This window comes from Neoarius graeffei, chromosome 13 (genome assembly GCF_027579695.1).
Source record: "Neoarius graeffei isolate fNeoGra1 chromosome 13, fNeoGra1.pri, whole genome shotgun sequence".
NCBI lineage: Eukaryota > Metazoa > Chordata > Actinopteri > Siluriformes > Ariidae > Neoarius > Neoarius graeffei.
Window position 1 is genome coordinate 32259033 of NC_083581.1, and position 20038 is coordinate 32279070.

The following is a 20038-nucleotide window of genomic DNA, read 5'->3' on the forward strand; positions in this document are numbered from 1 at the left end:
TCCAGCATGACTGCAGCGTTTGACTAACTTAAAAAGGCAAGTTTTATTAGTGTAACAACCAGCATCTCCACCATGCTACTTTTTGATCTGTTCTTTTACCGCCCTCTTCTTTTATGACATGACAATTACACGAAGGAGCAGAGCAACTCAACTGATGTTTAGTATCAGCTCAAACAAAAGGGCAATTAACCAGCCCCCCTCCCTCCTCCTTTTCCTCTCTCCCCTTTTCCGTCTCTCCGTCTCTTTCTGTCTCTGCTCATGGGTGAGGGCCACCTAAAGAAAATAGATGAGAACCATAACAAAGTCAAGAGCCTCAGGATCAATAAACAGTGTAATCAGCACTGGTCCCAGTGCACGGGTATGAAAAATGCTTATTTTGTTCCCTGAGAAAAGACTAAACATGTACAGAGTGAGAAACAGCAGTGTGTGAGTGAAAAGACTGTACATGTATACAGAGACAACCTAACCAGCAGCACAGATTGACAGGAAATGGTGCCTTTTGCTGAAGCAGTCCAGGCTGTACCATTTTTGCAATCGAGGGGGTGAGATAGTTGTCGTGGGGAAGTAAGTGCTATCATCTCTGCTGCGTCTGGCATTGAGTTCAGCTGTTTGCTTGATTTGAACCCTGCTGAGGGTCTGGCTTTCCCTCAGCTGTTCTGCCACTGACAGCTATTGGCATTGACACTGGCAGAGCTATTTATTTCATAATGTCTCGTCCTCCTACACCCAAACACCCACACTTAATGTCGTACTAACAACCTGTGTGTACAGTGTTGCTAACTTGGTGACTTTCTTGCTAGATTTGGCAACTTTTTACACTCCTTTAAGACACTTTATTTTTTAAAAAGAGCCGGGCAATAGGACCGAGCAGATGTTAGCAACTGTCCTGCACTTGACAGAACTCTCATCATAGCTGCTGGTTACATGAGTTGAGCGAGCCAGCTGATCACTCATCTCCATTGTTCCCAGTAACCAATTGCTTTTCGCCATTATCCCGTTTCTTTGTTCTTAAAAACTCTTCTCACAATATTTACAAGTAATAAAAGTGAGTTATTCAAATCAGTAACCAATTCATTTGAGTCTGTTTCCCAACTAATCACGACTGCTGATTCTTTGTAGACATTATAGAATCTTGTACATACATACAGTATGTAAATGGTGATGTTATGGTGCCATGACCATGGAAATAAGCTATAATCTATTATTCTATCCACATTCACTAGATATGAACAATCGTGCGCTCTGATTGGCTACTCTACTACTAGGCTATCAGGTCAAATACTGTGAGTAGAGAAAAACAAAATGGCAGAGCGTGTTGCTGGACCATCTCATCTCATCTCATCTCATTATCTCTAGCCGCTTTATCCTGTTCTACAGGGTCGCAGGCAAGCTGGAGCCTATCCCAGCTGACTACGGGCGAAAGGCGGGGTACACCCTGGACAAGTCGCCAGGTCATCACAGGGCTGACACATAGACACAGACAACCATTCACACTCACATTCACACCTACGGTCAATTTAGAGTCACCAGTTAACCTAACCTGCATGTCTTTGGACTGTGGGGGAAACCGGAGCACTCGGAGGAAACCCATGCAGACACGGGGAGAACATGCAAAACTCCACACAGAAAGGCCCTCGCCGGCCACGGGGCTCGAACCTGGACCTTCTTGCTGTGAGGCGACAGCGCTAACCACTACACCACCGTGCCGCCCTGCTGGACCAACTGAGGATGAAATAAAAACTCTACTCGAAAACAAAACCCCAAAAAATGCAAAAAAAAAGTGCAACAAAACATGGAATCAAAGGATTTGATGGTTAGAACGCATCTTTTTTTTTCCCCAAGAATTATTATTATAGGATTTTTCACAAATTGCTACTGTCATTTTGCCGGTTTGTTTACATTCTAAGCGGAAATGATTTTGTCGGATGTTTTGTATAAAGTTTTCCTTTATCAAATTTGCAAAATTATAAATATGCTCTGTTTCTCAAAATCCAGTGAATGTGGATAGAATAAAACAATTATTCTACTCAATCTCATCGTACATGGCTTATAGCCAACTCGGCGCTACGTGACTTGTCGGCTGTCAGCTCATGTACGACTCGATTTCGTGGAGCAACTTAATCATTTTCACTTCTGATCAAACGCCGTTCTAGTCCATTCCTTTGCGGATTTCCATGACAATCCAATTAATATGCAGATCAGCCTCTGACGTCACGTGGTGACCTCTAGCGACTTTTTGAGGACACGTTACATACTGCTGCATACTGAGTGTGTGTGTCAGTTATATGAGGGAGTTTGATGGAGGAACAAAATCATGGTTGGCGTGGGTAGAAAATTCTCGGGCCACAGGTGAGCGTTACATTAACTGCGACATTAATGTAACTGCGAGTTCAGGTAACAGCACGTTGTTTTTAAATTTATTGTATGCAAACCAACAGCTTGAGCGAATGTTCACTACTGCTGATATTTTCATATTGTTAGGCCAAGTGAAAAGGAAGGTATTTGAATCTACGCCACATATTTAATGAAGGTCCCACAGAAGTGGTCATCAGTCATTTGCTGTCTTTTGTGGAGACAAAAGAGGAGACTTTTTTTTTTTCTTGCTCTGGCATCTGCTCCATGCACAATGCTCTCTCTCTTTCTCTCTCTCACTCTGTCTCACACACTCACTCTTTCTCTTTCACTCACTCACGCTGGACTTTAATATGGTTATGATTAGAGACGAAGTTGAAAAGGGAGGGAGGGATCAGGGATCTCATATTTACTGCAGGGGAAATGGGGGAGGTGCAGAGTCACTAACATGCTGAACAGAGAAGAGTGAGAACGTCGTGGCTTGGGTGTTCCGTGTGCTCAAATATGAATCACAAAACAAAACAAGAGACGTAAAAAGAAACCAGTGAGATTCAAATAAAGTTTGTTCTCTAACCAGATCAGGGCTGGCAAACACACACAAATACACTAACTCTGGCCCTTCCTCTGCCCCACCTCCTGCCTCCCTGTCTCTGTCTCTCCTCCTCTTTTCCCCCTCCCTCACTCCCTCTTCTCGGTCTCTCTCTCCACCCTCCTTCGTGGGCGCGGGACTGAAGCAGTTGGTTTGCTCCTCTCTGCCTGGGATTCAGTGAGTGCTATGTGGAGCTCTTATTTAGGTCGGTTACAGAAGACTAAGAGCAGCTTGCCCAAGGGCATCCAGTGAACTGAGAGTGAGAGAGAGAGAGTGAGGAACCAACCAGCTCTACATTCCACTCCAGCGAAAAGCAGGCAAGCAGCGCTAAGAATATAGAGGAAGAAAGCAACAACAGGCGCAGATCCTGAGCAGAGGAATTCCAGCCTGGGTTTTGCAGTTTGTCCAGAGCTGGTTTGTTGTCGTTCTTGTTTATTGTTTTGAGCTAGGAAGCAGTTGTTAACTTCGAGTCTTTACGTAAGAGACAGGAGTAGGCAGTATGTTTGACTGTATGGAGCCTCTGGGGATGGGACCCCGGCAGCTCTACGATGTCACTAACCGTGGCGCGTGTATGCTGAGGAAGGCGAGCCCCTTCTTCACAGGGCTGGATCACTTTGCCTGGACGGGGTCTACAGCTGTTCAGTGTAAGTGGGGTCCTTTTTATTCCTGTCCATGCTGTCATCTGGTGCTCATTCTGGCACTAACTTAGCTCTGCTTTAGCTATGCATTCAGAGTGCTTACACTATGCTGTTTATTTGTGTCAACATGTAAGTGGCTAGAGGAGTTGCGTGTATGTACGTGTATGTCCTTGCACTTTGAATGTGATTATTTGTACATGAATGTCAAACTGGTCTAGTGTTTGGTCTAGGCAGCAATGCAGGTAACATAATTCCTGACCATGTCAGTTGTTGAAAAGTTAAACAGCGAGGATCAGGTGGGTAAAATATAAAGAGGTAGAGTTCGATGTGGGGTGTAGGAGAATCGGACTCTTTTTTGTTATAATTTTAGTCATGCAGATTGCATTTGTTTTCTTCACATCCCAACTGACGGCAGACAAGTCTGAGATCCCAGCAAGCCCGTCCCTGACCCTATTTATCATTCCCAGCATCACCCAGGACACAAACACAGCAGGAGGGAAGACATATTTTAGAAGTGTCCCACATCCTTTAAATGAAGGACTTATCTAGGGAACTGCAAGCATCTGGCTTAGGTTTTAGCAAATAAATAAATTGAGACGCTAAGTGAAACAGAGTAGGGAAATAGGGATAAGTAATGTTCAAGCTGAGTGAAAAGCAGCAGTACTGTGTTCCTGTGGCCTGGATAGTCCCCCATTTCTGTATCTCTGTCTCTTTTGGCCCTCCCTTGCTTTTGACAGTCTTCTGGCTCCCACAAGGGCCCTGTCCTAGCATAGACAAAACGGGGATCTTTTCTCATAGTCTCACAGGGAGGTTAGCATGTGTATGCATGGGTGTGTGTTAGGAGAAAGAAGGAACAGCCTTGTGTTTTTGAGGCCAATCCAAAAAATGAGCATTTGCACAAGCAGCACACATCTTTCATTCTTCAGCTTTTCAAAATGGGAGCCGGTTGATGCGCTTTAGGGATTTTATTTGTTCAACCTTCTGTTTTTTTGTTCCTTGGTGCTGGCCTCTGTGGGGTGAGTCATCTGTCTTCATTAATCCTGAAGACACCAACGTTTCAGTGGCTGTCAGCCACACTGGGCCGCCATTTAATGAAGACAGATGCCCTGTCAGGGGCCTGGCCAAGGCATGGTGCTCCACACCGCCTCCCCAGATCGGAGCAGGATGAGATCTGTTTATTTAATCAATCAGGTTTCACCAGCCAAGAGCAAGCACATACACGGACACACACACAAGCAGGAAAAGTATCCCTGTGCTCCTCGACTGTACAAATTCGTAGCCCACTTGAGTTCCAGGAAACGGGGGAGCTAGAAATGTGGTGGGAAAGCGTAGGCTGGCCTGAGGGAAGGACCGGTGTCCTGTTTCAGCCCTGCATGCCCGCTAAAGCTCAGTAAACAAGGCCAGCTTGTCCCCCTCCAGCCGCCACTCGACTCATTGTCCCCCTTGATGAAGCAGATGAATTGATGTTCAAACCCAATATCCCATTAGGGCCAAACCAGCTGCGGAGCATGGCTGGCCGATTCAGGGAGGTTCAGACGGTTGACTTCGGTTGCTGTCTGGCTGTCTCTCTCAGCACTTTACAATCCTCAACATTGTCTTTGTAGTCTACAGGAAGGAACTTTCCCTCATAAAAAATGTCTGCTTTGCCAGTGAGACACAGATATTCTGTTTTGCAAGTTACTTCGATGGATGTCTCTCTCTCTCTCTCTCTCTCTCTCTCTCTCACTCACACACACACACACACACACACACACACTTCCTAACACCACCTCACGAGCTTTTGTAATTGTTTGCACCACGTCCCTTTTGTTCATCCAGGGAGCCTTGAACCATCTGAGAGTCCCACTTGACAATGAAGAGCCTTTGTCTTTGTGCCATTCAGTAAAAGCTCTAGCTGTCTGCAATAGGTGGAGAAATAAAAGCCTTACTGGTCACTTTGGGATGCATAGTCAGCGTTCCTGTTTTTTTTTTTCCTGTGCATCTCTTTCCATCCCTAATGTCAAAGATGATGGAGAGGTTACACGCTGGGCAGAGTCAACTCTCTACACCATGTGCACTGCACTTGTTAAGACCCTGAAAATAGAGACAAGTTTTTTTTTTAATTGCGTAACACTTAGAACAGTGGCAAAGACTTGAAGGTGGGGCTGGTATGTGCACTTGAGACACCAGTGTTAGTGATTTGGAAACGTATTTGTAAGCAACAAGATAACATCACATTTCCTCTCACCCATTGCTTTTTGAAATGCTTAAAGATGAAGACTCCTAACATTTGAGCATTACATGGTTGTTACTATGATTACTACACAATAAATACACACTAATACCTGGCATGAAATGTTTATTATTTACATGAGACAGATTTTTAAAAAGGGCGGCACGGTGGTGTAGTGGTTAGCCCTGTCGCCTCACAGCAAGAACGTCCTGGGTTCGAGCCCAGTGTCCGGCGAGGGTCTTTCTGTGTGGAGTTTGCATGCTCTCCCTGTGTCTGTGTGGGTTTCCTCCGGGTGCTCCGGTTTCCCCCACAGTCCAAAGACATGCAGGTTAGGTTAACTGGTGACTCTAAATTGACCGTAGGTGTAAATGAGAGTGTGAATGGTTGTCTGTGTCTATGTGTCAGCCCTGTGATGACCTGGCGACTTGTCCAGGGTGTACCCCGCCTTTCGCCCATAGTCAACTGGGATAGGCTCCAGCTTGCCTGCGACCCTGTAGAACAGGATAAAGCGGCTAGAGATAATGAGATGAGATGAGATGAGAGATTTTTAAAAAGAAATTGGAATCCCATGGTTAAAATCCTGATTACGCTGCCGCCTTCACAATGTAGGACACACACCCGCTTTCATTAATTTTGTGTTAATGGAGGTCTTGCCTTACAAAAGATTCAATTAAAAGATTACAATGCTTCAGGGGTTGGGTGTATGAGTAGATAAAATGGTGATTTGAAGATATGTACGTGTGTAACCTAGAGAAAGAGAGACAGAATAGTGTATGTTTTGTGGTGGTGACCGTGTACTGGCCCTTTAGTGAGAGCGGCATGTTTTTCTACTCTGTGTTTATGAGGCTGCAAAGGGATTTCTGTTTTAGCAATTTAGAATTATTTGTGTTGATTGTGGCAAAAGAACAGATCATTCTGTACAAAACATGCACATATCTCATGATTATATGTATATATTGTATGGATACTCAACTTTAACCGGATATGACAGCGAATCAGTTCTCAAAATAGTAATTTGACTGGCTGCACTTTAGTTAGACTATCATCATCAAGTCTGCCTCTATAGATTGTATCATAGATTACTGTGTCTATGCATGAGCATGACTCATATAATTAGAAAGTGCATAGAGAGTGTTGTGCTACAGACATGGCGTACCTGTATGTGCATGGGTGATGATCTGTGTTGGAAAGGGAGTTTCCTATAGTGTCGGTCCCAGAAAAAGAGGCCTGACGTGGCTGCCGAGATTCCACAGTGGGCCGCTGGAATCCGAATTGCTGCCATAATGGCAGTAGAGCCTCTTGCTGGGGTCAGGGAACTGTAAATAAGGGATCTTTCCTGTCAAAAAGCAGGATGACTCTGTAATCTTGACTTGGCTGTATTGTATAAGCCAAGATTATACACAGGCTTGGATACAGTGCAATATAAATGCTCCTTTGTGCAGCCCCTGACTTAACCAAATATTTGCCAAGTCAATGCTATTATGATAGCTAATTGACACTAGCTTGCTGCAAATTTCCATGCCATCTCAGATGTAAGTTGAAGCTGTCTATATGCCCTGCCCTTGGCCCTACCCATCACAGATTTGGACTGTAATTAGCTGTCTGACTTCTTCCCTGTCTCAGATTTCTGTGACACACAAACAGGGCTGAACGTCATGCTTTAGGGAATTCTGGGACAGGCTTGTTGACTTCTCTGTTTTGGCCAGCACCTCTGTCCTGTCCTCAGCTCGGGTGGCTGTTTACTGAGAAGCTGAATGTATGCAGGAGGTTAGACATTGGCAAGTAGTTGTTTTACTGTTGTATGTGAACATGTGCTGAAGGGCCTTGGCTTAGAGGACAGTGTTCTCAAGCCAAGAGAGAGAGAGAGCAAACCACTGTAATTTTCACTGTTTAATGTTATCTCAAACCTCAGTTCCCAGGGAAAAAAAAAAAACCTGCACTATATTCAAACTTTACTCTTCATGCAAAGTTAGATAAGGACTTTTTGCCAAACAAACACTACCTCTGCTGGTCTGGCATGGTAATAATATTACAGTTGATATGACTCTCCAGGATCTCACCACCTTTACTATAAAGTAAATGCTCAAAGTTTTAGTGACATGTGCCTCACTAGGCCAGTCAAGATTTATTATTATAGTCATTTTGATGAGCAGGAATGAAACAATCTGGCTGGTATGACAAAAATAACTGCTAGACACATGACCTATGCCACTCATTTAAAAAGAAAAAAAAAAGAAGAAAGTTGCTCTAAAAACATTGTGGTAACTCAACCATGGGGAGGACTTTCCACCGTGATATGATTCACACACAGGTTTCCAGTGAAGAACCTTTTCTCTTCAGTAATGTTCATGAACAGGATATCAGTCAACATGTGATGCTTTGAAGGCTGCCAGTCCACACCCTTCACTGTTGGGCAATCATTTTTCAGAGTATGGTGCCTCACAAGGGTAGAAAAATTCCACCTATGTGATCAAGCATCATTTCTTGCTTTGTGTCACTCAAAGCGGAAGTTTCTCACGCTTCCTCTAGAGTGGCATTAGAAAAAACAACATGCGTTGCCCTGGTATGATGCATGCTATTGAATGGCTTTGTGTTTCTGAACCTCATGTTGCACAGACAGATGGAGCTTTCACTGACCACAATTCATACAGAGAACAGGAAGCCACAGACTCTGTCTCCTTATGTTTTATCAAGTAGTAAAGTCAACTTTGTTTGGAAACTCATGGGTACTGTAAGAAAATAAGCCGAAACAAAGTTCCATTTCTGGTCACAAATGGTCCACAACGAATGATATTAACCACAAAAATAAAGAGGAGCGGTAGAAATAAGGGTGCAGGATGTTACCTCTGCATCGCATCATGCTATTACAACAGCTTCCCAATTTGATAATACCGAAGTATTATTTCTTCATAATAACAATGAAATCCCTTTGTTTGCTGTCTTTATTTCCGTCACGAAGGCGTCAACCTACTTGTTACTTCTACATTTGCGGTTTCTATTATTTGGGGAAGGAAGCAATAAGAGCCATACAAGGAGTTCCTTGAATCTATTGCATAGGGACACGTGGGACCATGGCACCATGGCAGGTGAGTGCAGACGACTAGACAGATGGAAAAAGGAAATGTGTGAGAGCAAGCAGAAGCCATTGGGATCAAAGCTGAATGGTAGACCAGCCTCAGCCTGTCATTTGGCTCTAGTGCTTGCAGACAGATCAGCACCCCAGCGTCTGTGCCCATACAAGAATGATCCAGCCACTGGAGTGAAGAGGAATTGGAGGAGACAGTATCCCCCAAACTCTGAACAGCCATATGAGGCTTGGCAGGCAGTGACGGGCTCAATGCCAGAGATCTGTCTCCTTTGGATCTGATCTCCATCTACTGGCTTACAATGAATAGATTAGATTAGATTAGGTCACTGTTATAGCACCATGGTAGTGCCTTGCTCAGATGGTTGTTTAACCAGCAGCTAGGGCAGTCCAAGCCAAATATAAGTCATGGATGAATTTTGACCTTGTTCTGAAGCAATATCACTCCACTAGAGGTGGAGTAGTTCACAGTCACTCCATGTTTCTTTGATGGACTGGTGTTGTGCAGTGAGGAAGGGCTTTCATGGACAAATGCTGACATGGAAAAAAGTGTTCTAAAATGGTTTATGAGGCATTGTAAAGAGGAAAGTGTTGAATGTGTACTGCTGTCTCCAAGGGTAATTTCCCCAACCCTGAGGGGCCTGGCTGCTCCCACCTGCTGAATACCTCCTATGGCAGGTGCTGGCATCTCAGCTAGATTTGTTTTGACATCACAACTTCTAAGATGTGTGTGTGTGTGTGTGTGTGTGCGCGCGCACCAGGCCATTTCTGCTCCAAGAGTGTTCATGGGTGTGCGTGTATGTATTCATGCCTTTGTGCCGTTTATGACATGAGGGTGCAAATTCCTTGAGACTCCAGTCTCAGTCAGATTCTCTGGTCTTGTCCGGTGTGGTGCATGTTCTCGCCTTTTCTCCCTTCTGAGCCGTCGTCTGGCTGGCAGCTTAGTGCTTTTTCAGAAAGGGTTTCTCTATAACAGGATGAATATCTCTCAACATGCCCAGGCAGGGGGAGGATAGAAATTGAGAAAGAGGTGGGGGTTCAGATAATGAAGTCATGCTCAGCTGTTGACAGGAACTGCTACTGCTGAGTACCTTAATAAGAGCATGCATACACACTGTCCTGTTGTAGCATCAGTCCAGCACTCATTTTTTTCATGACCCCACTACGGGCCAAGTCAAATAGTCTGGTCAGATTTGCATGTGGTTAGGCTGCACAGTCATATTCAATGATCAGTGACTACTTGAAATCAGTTGTCTCGGATTGATGATGCCTTGAAGATGGTTTTCAGTTAAATGATCTGTTTTGTAACGTATGACTAATAGTGGAAATGCCACTCACTGAGAATCAGCAATCAGAAAACATCCAGTGGAAAAAGCAAGTGAAGCAGAAAGGAGGAAGGAAGTGTGGTTCTGTTGTAGTAAAGTGTTGTGATGACAACCATGCACTGGAGATGGCAGGAAACTGTGGGCAGAGACAAAGAGAAAGGCAAAGTGAGAACGAGAGAGAGTGAGCCGCACCTGGTCCCCCATCAGGAAGCTGGTGCAAGTTTTCTGGAGAGGACTGCGCGTCCTTGCTCGTCAGGCGAGGCTTGGAGAGAAGCCTCCTGCTCATGCAGTCTGTGCCAGTCAGCTTATCAATCATGCTGTTCGCGACAACCTGGCCAATCTGTGCACCGTCTGCCGCACAGCGTGTCCGGGCATGCAGAACTGGGTAAAAAAAAAAAAAACAAAGCCCGATGCTTCTAGAAAAAGGGTTTGAGATCCTGGCCTAAGGAATGATGGTGATCAAAGTTAGGTCCCACATCTCATAAAAACACGTAGATAAATGTAGACTGATTCATTTAAAGAGGAATTGAGATGAGTTGACTACATTTGCAAATCAAATTTGGTGCTTTGGAAACAGGGTCATTGGTAGCCATGTGAGTACCCACACAAAACTGCATGCACACACAGACACTCATATATATACACATACACACACACTCATGCACAGGCCAAGACTAGATCTGGGAAGAGTGTTTCCAGAAGATTCAATCACACCCATAGTCACGTACACAAAATCTGCTGTTCTATTGTGAAAGAATATTTGTTCCTCAGCCAATGCATCATATGCTTCGAGTGTAAGTAGTGTTGCAACACAAAATGCATGCAGCACTTACTTTTACACATCCACCATGTGGTATGTTTTTATAGTACATATCTATTTGTCATTAACCATACATTTTTAAACAAGCTATTCATTTGGAGTTGGAAATGCTTGAGAAAACGTTTATATAACGTCCCCCCCCCCCCCCCCCAAAAAAAGCGCGTGTTTCTAAAGTATTGGCAACCCACAATAACAAAACACAGCCTTGTCCTGCAGATTCCATGGTCATTTCGAAACATTGATTTTGTCTTCTGCTAAGCATTTCTTTGTTGATTTAGACATATGGCTGGGCTTATTATCATTTTGAAAATATTCATCTACAGCCAAGTAACCTCCTGACAAAGGCAACCAGATGAAGGCAAATCAGCTGAAAATATCCTGGTACTTCGTGGAATGCATAATCAAGCTTCAAAAGAGCCCCTTGGGCCAGTAGAGTTAAAACAAGCAGCAAGTATCTATTCTATGCTAATGTGTCCAATTCTTAACAAATTTAACTGTTCCAGACCTTTAACATTTCGTTATAGTCCTGATTGTGATTTAAAGGTATTTCTAACTACAGTGTGTGTATTTCTATATCCATTATAACCCAATATTTATTTTTAAACAATGATTTTTCCCATTCTCTTAAAACATGCCAATAATTCTGGAGCTAACTGTATATGCACCTTATGCGTTTGTGTGTTTTGTTGACTTTTTACTGATGTGTCATGCTGTGGGTATAGCTAGGAAAGGTCTTAAATGTAATTGAATGGTTGCATTAGATTAATGCATACCTGTTCATATGACACTTGTGTGTAGAGAGCATTAAGTGAGAGGATTAGTAGTAAAATTACACAACAGGAAATAAGTAGTGGCTACTGATAACTATGACCCCGACATCCCCACCTTGCCCTGTCCTGCCCACAACCTGTCCCTCCATCAGCCATCAGCCAGGCCTGCATATTGTCATGCAAATAGAGATCCTGATAAGGAGGCCTGGTGTTTTTGCCGAGAATTGTTTTCCAAATAGAAAGATGAGACGAGTCAAGAAACCAGAGTGAAGGACCGATAGGGTCTGGAGGGGGTGGGAGCAGCTGTCAAAGATGGCCTGTCCCATTGTATGTTCCATGGAAGTGTTGACTGAATTTTGGAATGATGTGTGAAAGAGATGTAAGAGAAGCCTTATTTACCACAGGAACCATTTTGGGCTGTTGACAGACACTGATGGATTTTTGCCCTCCTCCTGCCTCACTGTCTGGGATGGTAGTATATGCTTGACGCCAACCATAGTTCTGCCTTTTTAGACTCTGTGAACGAGGTGCAAGCCCAGTATTGCTATGATTACTACATAAACAAATTATTCATACGAGGATTAACCCACAGTAATAGTAATGACTCATGTGTTTAACCCAAAGTAATCGTTTGTCTCTGTTTTTCTGCTTGATGTCAGTACTGGGTTGAATATTATAACCTTTAGCACCATCATGTCAAATTCACTGAATATGTTACTGCAAATGCTGTGAATGACTGTTTTGATATCCAAAACTGTACTTGTCACAACATTGCATTCATTGCGGCATGCCAAGTAAACTGAGATGAAACCGTTTAGCATTCTGTGCAAATGTACAGGTGGTATGTAGATTTAATTTTCAGCTCCATGGTGTTTGTGTAACCATGGCCATGAACAGGGACGTTGCTGCTTCTAAGCCTGGAACATTTGTTTCTCCCTGCCCCCATCTCATTTGTCCCCTTTTCTGTTTTCTATCAAATTCCTCTTTTTATGCCTTCTTTTCTTCTTTTTGAAGTCTCCCAAGTCTTGTAAAATGCCAAGCCAGTGCTTTGGCTGAGTCCTGTGGTGTGTGTGTGTGTGTGTGTGTGTGTGTGTGTGTGTGTGTGTGTGTGTGTGAAAAAGGAGGGGGTTTGTAGGTTAAGTTCAGGCTAGTCTCTGTGCTTTCCATTGACCATAGCTGGGGAATGGAGCGCAATAAAAGTTAGAAGTTTAGAGCCTCCCCGTTTTTCGTTTTATGATTGGATCTTTTTTAACAGGCCAGGGCTACAGCTGGTGGTGTGAATGGCTGCCCGAGGTGACCGAACCCCAGTAAAAGCCCCAGCAGCCAGGCTGTTGCCTCCACCATGGCCCTGAGAGTACCTTTATAGGCTAAGCTTATGAGGCCCGGCCTCCAATAAAAACTGGTAGGGCCATACTCAGGAATTTAGGGCTAGGAAAAATAGGGTTTGTGTGTCAAGAGGTGGCAAAGGGGTGGTGCCAAAGTTTTAGGGGTGACCACAGGGTGAAAGTTGAAAGAAGTGCTGCTCAGGAGGCACTGTGCAGGAAGGTACCTGTTTCAGATTACGTGTGTGTTGTGTGAACGGTTTCTCAGACACACAAGGGTGAATGCATAGCTTAAACAAACACAATAGCTTAGTAATTTGTCATTATGGTGTTTTGTGAAAAACACTTGTGGGCAGGGAGTTTGTAATTCAAAGCATGTTTCGAAGGGGGGAAAGGTATTTGGGCATGTAAGCTGAGAAACACAGGAGCCAATCTGCTGGTCAGATAGAAATGAAGAAACCTTGTGCTGAAGCTGCAGCTCTGCCTCAGGAACAGATAAGATGCATGTCTTATCGGAACATCGGTGATGCTACTGGTTATCTGTCACTGTGTTAAACTTATTTTTTTTCTCTGTCTGTCTGTCAAACCTCACTAATGTCTCTGAAATCCCACCCCCCAAGGAGAGGGTTGGCCAGAGGGAGGGTTTAGGAGAGATTAATTCTACAGATGTCACTCCCACTTAACCCCTACCAGTCTGTCACCGATTACACAAAATAGAGCAGTAAACGAACCAGTACTTGGCTAAGTTAGCATCTTCTGCTTAACTGCAGGGAAATAAAGAAACACTGAGCTTATCTGGCCATTCTGGTTAATATGCCTCTAGAGGTATGCAATTCTTGGCATGCATATATTAATCCTTCCTATTATTTGTAAATATTTGATGAGGATTACACAATGTACCAGCATGTAATGTAAATCTCTGCTTTATTCTCTGTTCAGCGGTGGAGACTCAGAGCACCAGTTCAGAGGAGATGGTACCCAGTTCGCCCTCTCCACCCCCGCCACCTCGCGTTTACAAGCCGTGCTTTGTGTGCCAGGATAAGTCGTCAGGCTACCACTACGGCGTCAGCTCCTGTGAGGGCTGCAAGGTAAGATGAACATGTTAAAGTGCGCTTTCTTTCGATGCAGTCTATAATAGAGTCTGCAACGAGAAACATTTGCACCTGAGAGACCACAAATGATCAGAATCAAGAAAAACACCCTAAGTATATATTATAGACAAAGACTAACCATAGGCCTTTGGTTCTGGAAGACTGTGGAGAAAATGTTTCTGTTCAGCATGTTCAAACACAAAGATGAAAAAAAGGACAGATAAGAGCAAGCAAGCGATGGGTGACATGATGGGTAGCAGTGGTTAACATGTTTACACTTTTGCCTGGCTACAGGGTTTCTTTCGGCGCAGCATCCAGAAGAACATGGTGTACACCTGCCACCGCGACAAGAACTGTCAGATCAACAAGGTCACACGCAACCGTTGCCAGTACTGCCGCTTGCAGAAGTGCTTTGAGGTCGGGATGTCCAAGGAAGGTGAGGCTGCTGGCTGGCTGGCTGGCAATTATGCGTTCTTGGTGCGGTGCCCACACACAGACATGCTGACACTTTTATATATGGTGTCATGAAGACTAGAGCGCAGATCTGAACAGACATAAAGGCAGTAGATGATATGTTTTGGCAGAAGAAACAACTTAGACAACAGCACAGTGCATATCAACCTCAGATTATTGTCACATTTGCACAGAGAAATGATTAGAATCTGTGAGAAACCTCTCAGTGAGTATTCAAGTGATCATATTGTGCAAACTATTATCACATTATAAATGAGTCTTCCCCCGAGCAACATCAATCCATCATCGGTTGCGTTTTTTTTTTTAAAGTAGCCTTTCCTAAAGGTGCCTTTATGACCTGCCACTAACAGATTTGTGCCATGCCAGAGACAATAGCACGTAGTTCAAAGGCTGCAAGTTGGCTACGTGTTTGTTCATTTGCCAGAGTCACAGCAGTGATCTCACCAGGAGAGTGGCACATTGGCCACTCTATGTGTCCACAGGGACATGTATGTGTGTCTTTATATGTGTGGGATGTATGTAGAAACCGGGATCACATTGTGCCTTTGCTATTACTGGATATCCTGAGAGGAAGGAAAGAATGGGAGGAGGGAAGGTGGGAGGGAGGGTGAGGGTGAACGACAGGGTTATGGAGAAGGTTAGGTTTGGCAACACAGAGAGGTGCTCCTCCAGGTCTCACACATTACAACAAGTTGTCCTCAGGTCAGTTTCCTGTCTATGCTGTTGATTTATGAGTCACAGATTTTGGTGAACTGGTCGTTCAGTTCCTAGGGATGATTGCTGTGAGCCAGACAAATGTCCACATTGTCTGCAATTTGCCAAAAAGCACTCCCACCTGCCAAGATCATAGTTTGGCTAGAGTCCGATGGGCGTGATTCATGGCTGAGGTATTGACTCGTCTTTCCTTTTAACCCTCAGCTGTGCGGAATGACCGAAATAAGAAGAAGAAGGACGTGAAGGAGGAAATTGTACCGGTTGAGAGTTACGAGCTGAGTGGTGAACTGGAGGAATTGGTGAACAAAGTGAGCAAAGCACACCAAGAGACCTGCCCTTCATTGTGCCAGCTGGGAAAATACACCACAGTGAGTTGAACCACACAGCAAATAGTCATGTGCGCATCAAGATAGAAATACAAAAGATGGACAGTATCATATTGAAATTGTAAAAAAAAAAAAATCTGTAACAATACTGAAACTTTTTTTTTTTTGAGAGTATACTGGGTATTGTCAGTTAAAAATCTATATATTTTACAAATGGTTTAGCCTTGATTTTTCTTTGTAAATAGTGTTGATTTTAGGAAATTCTTTAAATATTGAACGAAATTGTCAGATTTGTTGTGCATCATGAAAATGTACACTGGTACTGTAATATTTTTCTCTACATTGCCCAACCTACCGCCGTGCAGCACAATTTAGCACTTATGTGTTGTATTAGAGCTGATGTGATGTCTGTTTTGCTAATTTATTTGTCTTGTTCTGGTTCTCTTTTTCTTATCTGCTCCCAGAACTCCAGCTCAGATCACCGTGTTCAGTTGGATCTTGGATTGTGGGATAAGTTCAGTGAACTTTCCACCAAGTGCATCATCAAGATTGTGGAGTTTGCCAAGCGCCTCCCTGGCTTCACATCCCTCACCATTGCTGACCAGATCACCCTTCTCAAATCAGCTTGTCTGGACATTTTGGTAACTAAACTGTTAACAAAATATAGTGTATATGTACACTGACGAGGCCATAAAATTGACACTTTTTTCCCCACAATTTTTTGCTATGGTAGATGCTGCGGATCTGCACACGCTACACACCGGAGCAGGATACAATGACGTTCTCAGATGGACTCACTCTGAACCGTACTCAGATGCACAATGCAGGCTTCGGTCCACTAACTGATTTGGTCTTTGCTTTTGCTGGGCAACTTTTACCGCTGGAGATGGATGATACCGAAACAGGCCTCCTCAGTGCCATCTGTCTCATCTGTGGAGGTACTGCGTTGTCCACTTATATAGTACCACTGCTGCCATCTGGTGGAAAGTTGTCTAGTAGTAGTAAGTCAAAGCAACTGAACGTCTGGTATAATCTGCTTCCCTAAAGGGTTGAGCAGTGACAAAGACCTTTAGATGAACGGCAGAAGATAAGTTCAGTTGCCTTGATTTTCTAATAATAGCCATTCAAAATCTGAGAACCAATAGACAGTCAGTTGGATGGAGTTATTCACCAAATGCTAAAACATCTCTTCATTGGAAGGGGTATGTAATATATAACTTCAGTCATCAGCATTTGGGGATAAAATTAGAAATGGCTGGTATGTCTTGTAGAAACAACAAAATAAAGTCATCACTTTCTCATTCAAAATACTCACTTCAACTTCAACTAGTGCTGGTGTTTGAGTCAAAAAGAAACATATAATGTATTTAGGCTAAGCTTTCCTCCTGATTCTACCCAGACCGTATGGACCTAGAAGAGCCCCAGCGTGTAGATCGTCTACAGGAGCCCTTGCTGGAGGCACTGAAAATCTATGCCCGCCGCCGCCGACCCAACAAACCCCACATGTTCCCACGGATGCTAATGAAGATCACAGATCTGCGTGGCATCAGCACCAAAGGTCAGTCCACCTGCAGAACGTTTTCAACTCGCTTGAGATACTCCGTGCTGATATGACCAAAGGATAAGAGCAGAAACGTGAAACATCACAGAACAGTGAAAGATTTTTTTAGTTGAATTTAGTTTTTGGAAAAAAAAAATTGTAACAAGTAACACAAAAGATAATGCCTTCCCATTGAAGCCACTTTCTGTGGTTTGTTACAGGAGCAGAGAGGGCAGTCACTCTGAAAATGGAGATCCCGGGCCCAATGCCACCTCTGATCCGGGAAATGCTGGAGAACCCGGAAGCGTTTGAAGAGCAGCCGGAGTGCAGCGAGAGCAAAACCGAGCCAGCTTCTTCTGTTCCTCCTCCTCCTCCATCAGTTCCCCCGTTCACCATGAAGACCGAGCGTGAAGATGAGGAAGAGAGCTGGGCCACTGAGAACGGAAGTGAGCCATCACCGGAGGAGGAGGACGACGAAGACGAAGATGCCGAGGAAGAGAGGGGAACAGACAGTGACGGAGAGGCCTGGTCTGGTCAGGAACCCAGTATGGACATGTCCAGAAAGAGCCATAGTGGAAGGGCCCAATGAGCAGGCTTCTTCTCTGTAAAAACACACCCACACCTCATACCAACACCTTTATTCCTCTTTCCCCTCGGTTACCCTGCTCTCACAGCAATCTGCCCCTGTAGGGGTAAAAACAGAGCCTTATATCCGTACAGCTAGCCCTAACTCAGGCCTCGTGGTCAGCAATGAGACACACGTGCACAGTGCGTGAAGTCTTGAGATGGACAGCTCTTCTCAGGAACTCTGCAAAAAGGGCAAGAGGGAAGACGCGAGATAAAACAAATGACTGTACAGACAAAACAGTTACTTTTTATACTATCATGTTTGTATTAAAGATAAAGGAGGAGCCATAGAGAAAGACACAACATTCAACAGTCAACGGGTTCAGCAAAAAAGCTGCAAGGCAAAACAAACAAACATACACAAAAAAAAATCAGCGAATAACTTTTTGGATGCATTTGAATACCATTTTGATTTTTTTTTTCAGCCTCTTTACTTTTTTATGAATATGCCCATACATATCTATATACCTTTTTTATATTTTTGTCTTTGTATACTATTTCTTCAGTTATACATTGTTTGGATAGCTTTCCTAAGGAGAAACGGAGATGATCTAAAAATTATTACAGGCAGACGTCTACCGAGTCTGTACGCAGACGTTCGGCTGGGCTCTCAAGCACTTGGCTCATTGTAGACATCGGCGCTAATCAGTTCGCTAGGTTGTCTCTTCCTTGACTCCTGCTAGTTGATCAATGTTTTAAGAACTGGGATTACTGATATGAGTTCTGGTTCCTGAAGCTGCACTACCTTCCTGGAATGGTGTTTTTGTGCCAAAGCATGCAGTTTATAACGTGGCAAAGAGTGTCAGCTGTCAGTGATCCCCTCTAAAGCCAAACTCTAAGGAGTAAACTTAAAGTTCGTACACAAGGCAGGCTGTATATGCTAACCGTTCAGAACGTTCACCTCTTTAATGTTCTTTTGAGATGTGAATTCCAGAAGAATGCTTCTCTAAGATTTTCATGCACACATGAAAATAGCCACATCTTATATAACCACGTTACCCCTACATATCGAAAGCACATCCAACATGCCGACAGAACTCTTTCTATATATAAAAATAAAACACAAACTCCAACTCAGGGCATTTCGGTGAGGACCAAACGCTAGCTGCCTGCAGGCATGCTGCAAAAACAGCAATATTTATGTGTGTGTAGTATTGAATATGTTCGCTCAGTTTAGATGTCCTACTTGGAAGTGGTGACATCTCCAGACCTTAGTAAAGCCATTGTTAACTTTTATATGATCTCTTTTATTATAGAAATGATGGTGGGGTTTTTTTTGTAATATACTGCCAAAAAGAAAAACACAGCATGCAATTAGGTGACCATGTGTAATGTGCCACTTTTACAGTTATGCAATACAGAAACCAGTTGTGTGTGTTTGTCTCTGGGATTGTGAGGTTTGTTGAGCATAGATTTGGATTGATGAATGTCATTTGTGTGGTGCTAAAACACTGAGAATGTGAACGTGCACCCACTCTTCTTTACACACACACAAACGCGTAAGCACCATCGCCTCGCCTCTCTCATGCACACTCATGTCTGTCCTGTTTGTTCAGAAACACACACACATCTCTCCTGGCACCTTGTGGAGTGTAGCACCTCCTGTAACATGTTGCTATGTTGCAAACCGAATGTTGACCTTATGTCGTCTGCTCATTTTCCTCAAATCGTCCTCAATTTGGCTGAGGCTCCCCCCCCCCCGATTCCCTATTCATGTTCAAGCAGCTCTGTTATATAAAGAAAAGCCATATAAACATTCAGAGGCAATAAATGACTGATTGCAAGGCTGTAGTTTGTTATTTATACTTTTTCCTCATTCATTGTTACATTCTGAGTCCAGCTGTTATATCTGTTGCAAATATTTCCATTTCGGTGGTAATGGTTTGAAATGTTCAGAGTTTCTACAGTAGGAGAAGAATAGAACACGAAGGATAACAGAAACAGGATTGAATATTTTGAGGATGCTAGTATTTAATTGGTATCGGGTATTTAACAGTTATTCCACGAAATCGAGTCGTACATGAGCTGATAGCCGACGAGGCGCGTAGCACTGAGTTGGCTATAAACCATGTATGACTAGACTGAGTGGAATAACTGTTTTATTATATCCACATTCACTGGATTTTGAGAAACAGCATTTTTATTTTTTTGCA

At 43.6% G+C, this 20038-nt stretch overlaps 1 protein-coding gene across 3 annotated transcripts in view; it reads left to right on the forward strand.

Moving 5' to 3' along the window:
• The window catches only part of rarga (retinoic acid receptor gamma a), a 42864-nt gene extending 23195 nt beyond the window's left edge, over window positions 1-19669 (forward strand). For 2 of the 3 annotated variants that reach the window (XM_060937542.1, XM_060937543.1), the window contains 7 exons: window positions 14053-14201; window positions 14499-14640; window positions 15597-15760; window positions 16183-16359; window positions 16452-16656; window positions 17118-17276; window positions 17480-19669. In XM_060937542.1, coding sequence (XP_060793525.1) covers window positions 14053-14201; window positions 14499-14640; window positions 15597-15760; window positions 16183-16359; window positions 16452-16656; window positions 17118-17276; window positions 17480-17847 — 1364 coding nt within the window. In that variant the 3' untranslated portion in view covers window positions 17848-19669. Of the gene's footprint in view, window positions 1-3058; window positions 3586-14052; window positions 14202-14498; window positions 14641-15596; window positions 15761-16182; window positions 16360-16451; window positions 16657-17117; window positions 17277-17479 lie in introns of those variants that run through there. The other variant, XM_060937544.1, reaches the window with a different exon arrangement.
• The last annotated feature ends 369 nt before the right edge of the window (window positions 19670-20038 follow it).